At 50.1% G+C, this 6,011-nt stretch overlaps 1 protein-coding gene across 4 annotated transcripts in view; it reads left to right on the plus strand.

The window, feature by feature from the left end:
- LOC109295093 (pre-B-cell leukemia transcription factor 1-like) overlaps window positions 1–6,011 on the plus strand; it is a 112,854-nt gene that overhangs the window by 7,804 nt on the left and 99,039 nt on the right. For 2 of the 4 annotated variants that reach the window (XM_019513779.1, XM_019513765.1), the window contains exon 2: window positions 3,566–3,819. The exons of the other annotated variants lie outside the window; for them this stretch is intronic. In XM_019513779.1, the coding sequence (XP_019369324.1) occupies window positions 3,786–3,819 (34 nt within the window). In that variant the 5' untranslated portion in view covers window positions 3,566–3,785. The remainder of the gene's footprint in view (window positions 1–3,565; window positions 3,820–6,011) is intronic. 4 annotated transcript variants of the gene reach the window in all.

Genomic DNA, 6,011 nt, shown 5'->3' on the forward strand with positions numbered 1-6,011 from the left:
GTTATGGCCATCTGTCTCTGACTCCCTCCCTTCCCAGTTCCTTCTGTCTGTTCTTAAACTGTCCTCCCTTCCTTCCCTCATTTCATCCTGCACTGCTCAAATCCAAAAGGCTGTAGGCTGAAGATTCCTCCTGGGCAGATCAAAACCAGCTTCTACCTTAACCTAAGCTGTGATCAGACCAAGATGCCATCCGTGAACTGGTGCACGGAGTCCAGAAAACTCATGCACCTCGGCCTCCTGCTGCTGGCTCAGAAGGTAGAGGAAGGATGAGCTTCCATCTCTGTAGTTAGTCTGTAATGTGGAAATCCACCCTGTCTTCTTCCTCTTCTAAATTACAGCATTGGTTTAGAATTTGAATATCTGGTTTCCCATTCTGATGTTGCCAGTTACTGACTCTGGGCTACATCACTTCACCTCTTGGTTCCTCAGTTTACCCTGCTACACAAATAAAAATACTCCCCTATGTTCCAGGGCAGTTCTAAGGTATATTAACTAACATTTCTCCTGCACTCATACTGGAGAAAGCTTTGATCCCAGGTCCTTCCGTGTTATATTTTCCAGGCCTGTCCATCCAGTGTGTTTGCACAACTAGAAAAGGTTGTGTGGGGAGAAGTGTGGCACACATGGCAACTAGGTAGGCTTGGCTGCAGTGACTTCACTGCTTGGTTACTGGCAGTGTTGTTATTGCAGCAAGCCCTGCTGTTATGTCAGGGGTAGGCTCAGGAAAATCAGACAGAGCCATGCAGCGAGTGGGGTAAGATAGAAAGAGATGGGACTCTTGGGTTCAATTTCCAGCTCCACCTAGCAGTGTGAGTGGAGGGAATGATTAGCACAAAGGGTTTGCACGACAGGACTCCCAGGTTCTGTTCCTACTTGAGTCACTCTTGGGGGATGTGTGTGTGGTTTTAAGTGAACCATCTCTTTGTGTATCAGTTACCCATCTGCAAATTGGGGCAACCACCTAGTTCATAAAAGAGTAGTGAGGATTAAAGAGTTAATCTTTAATGCATATTAGGGTTCTGGGCTGGAAGCTATAGAAGGAAAATAAATGCAGGTCTGTTGGATATTAATGGCCTCAGAATACCTTAAGAAAGGCATCTCTAAACTGAGCTTTTTTCCATCCCTGGGTGCAGCATTGACTCCCAGATTACAAACAACCAGATCTCTCTGGCTTGTTTACCTTGCTGTGTTATTTTATAGTTACATAATGAGGTTAGACAATTTAGACTGCTTAATTAACTCATCATTATCCTTCTCTCAAGCCACACCAAGGAGGAAACTCCTGCAGCCAGGTACCAAGGGAAAACCTTGAGTAGTTACAAAACATTAAACACCTGTTTATCACAAAGCAAGCATGTTGTACCCACTGAGTGTCCCCTGACTATGAGTAAGCACATCTGGTGCAGGTGGCAGAAGGATATGCTGTTGCTGGGTCATGAAACTTCATGCTGCTTTGTTTTGTATGGCATTTCAAATGTAAGCTACTGCTACTGCTCCTCAAGTGCTTTGTAATGTTAAGTAAGAGGTAACAGTCAGGGAGAGAAAGGTGAACAGTTTTAGTGAAAAAGGAGACTTTTCCTGTCTGTTTTGGAGGAAAGGGAAGGGTTGTTCAGGAGAGCAACAGCTGAGAATATATTTGCACCCATGGGGAGAAGAGGAGTCCAGTCCTAGGTACGGTGTGGGAAAGAAACGAAGTAGTGGTAAGGGACAAAAAGAGTGAGATCATCTGGATGGATTGAAATTATGTCTTGCATTTCTGGATATAAGGAAGTATGTGCTTAGAACAGGAGTGCTATGCCAGCATAACTATAGTGGCAATGGCTCTGTAATAGAAAAGTCCATTTATCCCAGCCTCTGAAACTTTCCATTGGCTTCAGTGAACTTTGAATCAGGTGGCTGTTTAATTGTGTTGTGCTCAGGATGTGGGGGAACGGCAAGTTGCTTCTAAACCAAGTGGGCTAGTAGTTGATACCCTGGAGTATGGAATTCAGTTATTCTTGTACCACTCTCTTACTGTTGAATAGCTACAAATGTTAGAGCAAATGAAGTTTATCCAGCTGTCAAAAACCCAGGCGCATGGACTAGTCAGCTGCTTTCCTGTGGTAGTGTCCACTTTTGGTCAGGTGCTGTGTTAGACCAAGATAGTAGGGCACTAAGGTGCCTGCTACTGATAATGGTAACATGGGCTTAGCTGCCACTCAATAGGGCAGCACAGGTGTGAGTTGCTACAGCAACTGATTGTGTCAGCTGACTGGAAGGGGGCAGGGCCTGGCCTGTATAAACAGAAGATGCTGAGGCCAGAGGTCAGTTCCCCTCTGGCAGTTTAAGGAGCAAGAGCTCTGCTAGAATGAGCAGGGCAGTGTTGTGTGGATACAGGGTGGAGAGGACCCTAGCAGGGATGAGAGAAGGTTAGCCAGGTTGGCTTAAGATTTTTGTTGTAGCCGAGGGGCTTTGAGTGTTGATAGCTGTAATTAAAAACCAGAGGACCGGGTGAGGCTATAGGGGTGGAGGAGGCCTCATTAGGAGCTCCCCAGTAGAGGGGGGTTCCTAGCGCCATAGGGGGCGCTGCGTTTGGGGTGTCCCGACCCTGGCCCCAGTGTGGGCGATATCGGGATGAGCCCAGTGGGCGCAAGACCCAGGAAAGGGGTCTGGGGGCCAGGTAAGGCTAAGGCTGCCTGAGTCCCAATTGGGAAGAGCCCAGTGGGGCATAGGCCCAAGAAGGTGGGTCTGGGGGCCAGGTAAGGCTAAGGCCGCCTGAGCCCCAATCGGGAGAAGCCCGAGTCGGGCATAGGACCCTAGAAGGGGTCTGGGGCCAGGTAAGGCCAAGGCCGCCTGAGCCCTGAGTGTGGGCAAGGAGTGCAAGCACAGGGAGACGGGCCCAGTGGGGCACTGTCGGTGAGGCAGAAGCCCCGGAAGCGGGTGAGTTGTTTGAGAAGTCCGGGAGGGGGCATGTACCCAGGGAAGCCCCGGTGAGGGTGAGTGTGCAGTGAGCCCCGGGAGAGGGCAGGTACGCAGTAAGCTCCAGGGCGGGTGAACAGACCGAGCAGACCCGAGGGGGGAGTGAGCACGTCAGATAGAGACCCGGTATAGCAAGGCCGGCCCCGTGCCAAGGAGGGCAGGAAGGCAGCCTCCCATTGATGATATAACAATAAGACGTGGTGGGCGAGAGAGAGGGTGCATTCAAGACCCCAATTTGGCACGGTAGGTAGGGGCGCTAGGGGAGGTCACGGCACCCCTACGTCGCATTCTGCCACATACCTCTTCTTCCATCTGCTCTGGAAGAGTTAGCAAGCCCTGGAGATCACTAGAATCCAGAACCAACCCATGAGTTACTTGTCACGCAGCCTTGGGCAACAAAACTACCTCAACCGTTATAAGAGATGTGCATTCCCCAAGCCAAGAGCAGAGACCCTGGAGAGCCTATGACAGCTGCAAAGAATCATAGTTATCATCACATTTTTGTTTGATGATTGACTGCTGAATGTCTCTGTTATGTGCTTTGTTTTAAATTTTTTATATAGAACAGCTGGGACTACAATAACAATTGTGGCTCTGTCTCCCACAGAAAGTAGCTGCTCAGTCTGGGAACAGATATGCCCAAGGAAGAATCCCTTATCAGATCTGGGCAAGCCATTCAGGCCTGGTCCATTTCCGGCATCATGTTGCATCCTCAACATAACTTTATTGGAGTCAGTTGAATTTCTTGGGCCTCCTGTTGCCTTGTGCAGTTATTCACACCAGTGTAAAAGAGTGAAGATTGCTGCCTTTCCAATCTGCAGTATTGCATGTCCACTGGGCCTTGGCAACCAACTACTCAAGGTGCAAAAAAGCCAAGAATCAAGGTCCTTGTTTGGGGCTCTTGTACTGGCAGAGATGTTCTCCTCCCCCCTCAGGTTTCTACTGTTTATGCATGAAATAGGAGTGAGGCTTATGTGAATCACATTTCGTTTTCTTTTTTTCAGAGGCTGCAGCCAAAGGCATTTCTCAATAACAGTAGATCGGGGCAGGCAATTATTTTGGGTGGATTGCTGCTTGACAAGTTCTGGCGAGCTGTTGGGGGACACAGATGCGAACTGGCAAATTATGGGGGAGGGCGGTCACACTGCAGGACAGGCTGGGGGTACAGGCCGACCTGGACATGCTCTCAAGGTGGGCTGACCAAAACCAGATGGCCTTCAATGTAGAGAAGTGTAAGGTGCTGCACCTTGGTAGGAAGAAGCCTCAACATACTGACAAGCTCAGCAGCGCTACGCTCGCTAGCACCACGACCGAAAGAGACTTGGGGATCCTGACTGACCACAAGATGAATATATGAGTCCACAATGTGATGCTGTGGCTGGCAAAGCAAACCTAACTCTGGCGTGCATCCACTGATGCATCTCTAGCAAAGCCAGGGATGTCATCCTCCTGTTTTACTCAGCCTTGGTGAGGCCACAGCTGGAGTACTGCATCCAGTTTTGGGGCCCCCACTTCCAGAGGGATATGGAAGAGCTTGAGAGAGTCCAGGGGAGAGCCACTCATAATTCAAGGCCTGGAGGGCAGGTCATATAAGGAGAGACTGAGGGATCTGGGACTCTTCAGTCTGGAAAAGAGAAGTCTCAGGAAAGACTTGGTGGCAGCCTACAATTATAAAGAGGGTGTAACAGGGGGCCTTCTTGGGGCTGCTTTCTCTGTTGCCCACCCACCTGTTTCTGGGCTAACTGCCCACCATGCCTTGATGATAATTAATTAATTGATGTTAATTAAGAGGAGGCTGCCCATTTCTTGCCCCAATGCCAGGGGGCACTATCTGCGGCTCCGTTCCTCCCCTACGCTGCAGCCCAAGCCTTGCAGATGCCATCCGTAGTTCTTACAGTCACTGGCCCCATGCTGGGCCCCGCACTTCTCCGATCAGGACCCCTCTAAGATCCCTCCATTCCAGCAGCCTATGCCGCGTTCATTCCTGGCTGCTCCCCCTTACCGGTGTGGTCCCCCCTGGGACCTTTGGCTCTGCTGGCCCTGGCCCACCTCCAGGCCAGTCAGAGCCCCAGGCCCTCAGCTCTGGGTGTCCCTCGTGGTGGGACCCGGCCCTTCTGGTCCTGGCCCTAGCATGGACCAGTTGAGGGATGTTAAGACAGGTTTGAGTCTATGATCCCACTCTCTCACTGGGGTCCACCTTCCAGACCCTACACAAAGAGGTAACCCACCTGGTTGTGGGAGCTGTGGTTAAGGTGCCCCAACCTGCCTTTCACCAGGGTGATAGCTGGCATTTCCTGGGGCTCCCGAGCCACTGAGAGCCCTACCAGGCCACCCACTCCTAGCAGGATGCAGTTTTAGGTCATGCCCAGGACCAGGAACCTCCTGGCCATCCCCTACAGCTCCTCCCTTACCTCCAGATGATACGTGCAGCCAAGTGATGCTGTTGCCTGGCCTCCTAGTAGCAAAGTCCTGTTTACATGAGCTGCCCTCATCAGGCACCTGCCAGCTGCTGTCTTCAGACCCCTTAAAGTGGCAGGCATCAACAGTGCCCTACCACAGAGGGGTACACCAGGACCTGGGAGAACAGCTGTTCACCAGAGCTCCCGAAGGCAGAACAAGGTCTAACGGTGATAAACTCCAGGAAAGCCGATTTAGACTAGACATAAGAAACAAGTTCTTTATGGTGCGTGTGTCCAGGGTCTGGAAAAAACTCCACCCAGAGGTGGTGCAAGCATCAACCCTGGAGTCTTTCAGAAAACGTCTGGATAGTTTTCTTGCTGGAATCACGTGATCCCAGCTGACTTCCTGCCTATGGCAGGGGGGCCAGACTCGATGATCTTAGGAGGTCCCTTCCAACCCCTAATGTCTATGAAATCTTAGAACCAGAAAAAACAAATCATACACTAGAAGTCAAACACCTACTATAATATATTTTAATTTTATTACAAAAAATATTTGTCATGACTTCTGATTGTGTACTGTATATGGAAGGGATTGCATAATAACTCTAAAATAAAGTGTCACTTATATTGTGTGTGTGTGTGTGTGTATGG

The sequence above is a fragment of the Gavialis gangeticus genome, unplaced genomic scaffold (assembly GCF_001723915.1).
Source record: "Gavialis gangeticus isolate Ggan-Ray unplaced genomic scaffold, GavGan_comp1, whole genome shotgun sequence".
In the NCBI taxonomy this organism is placed as follows: domain Eukaryota; kingdom Metazoa; phylum Chordata; order Crocodylia; family Gavialidae; genus Gavialis; species Gavialis gangeticus.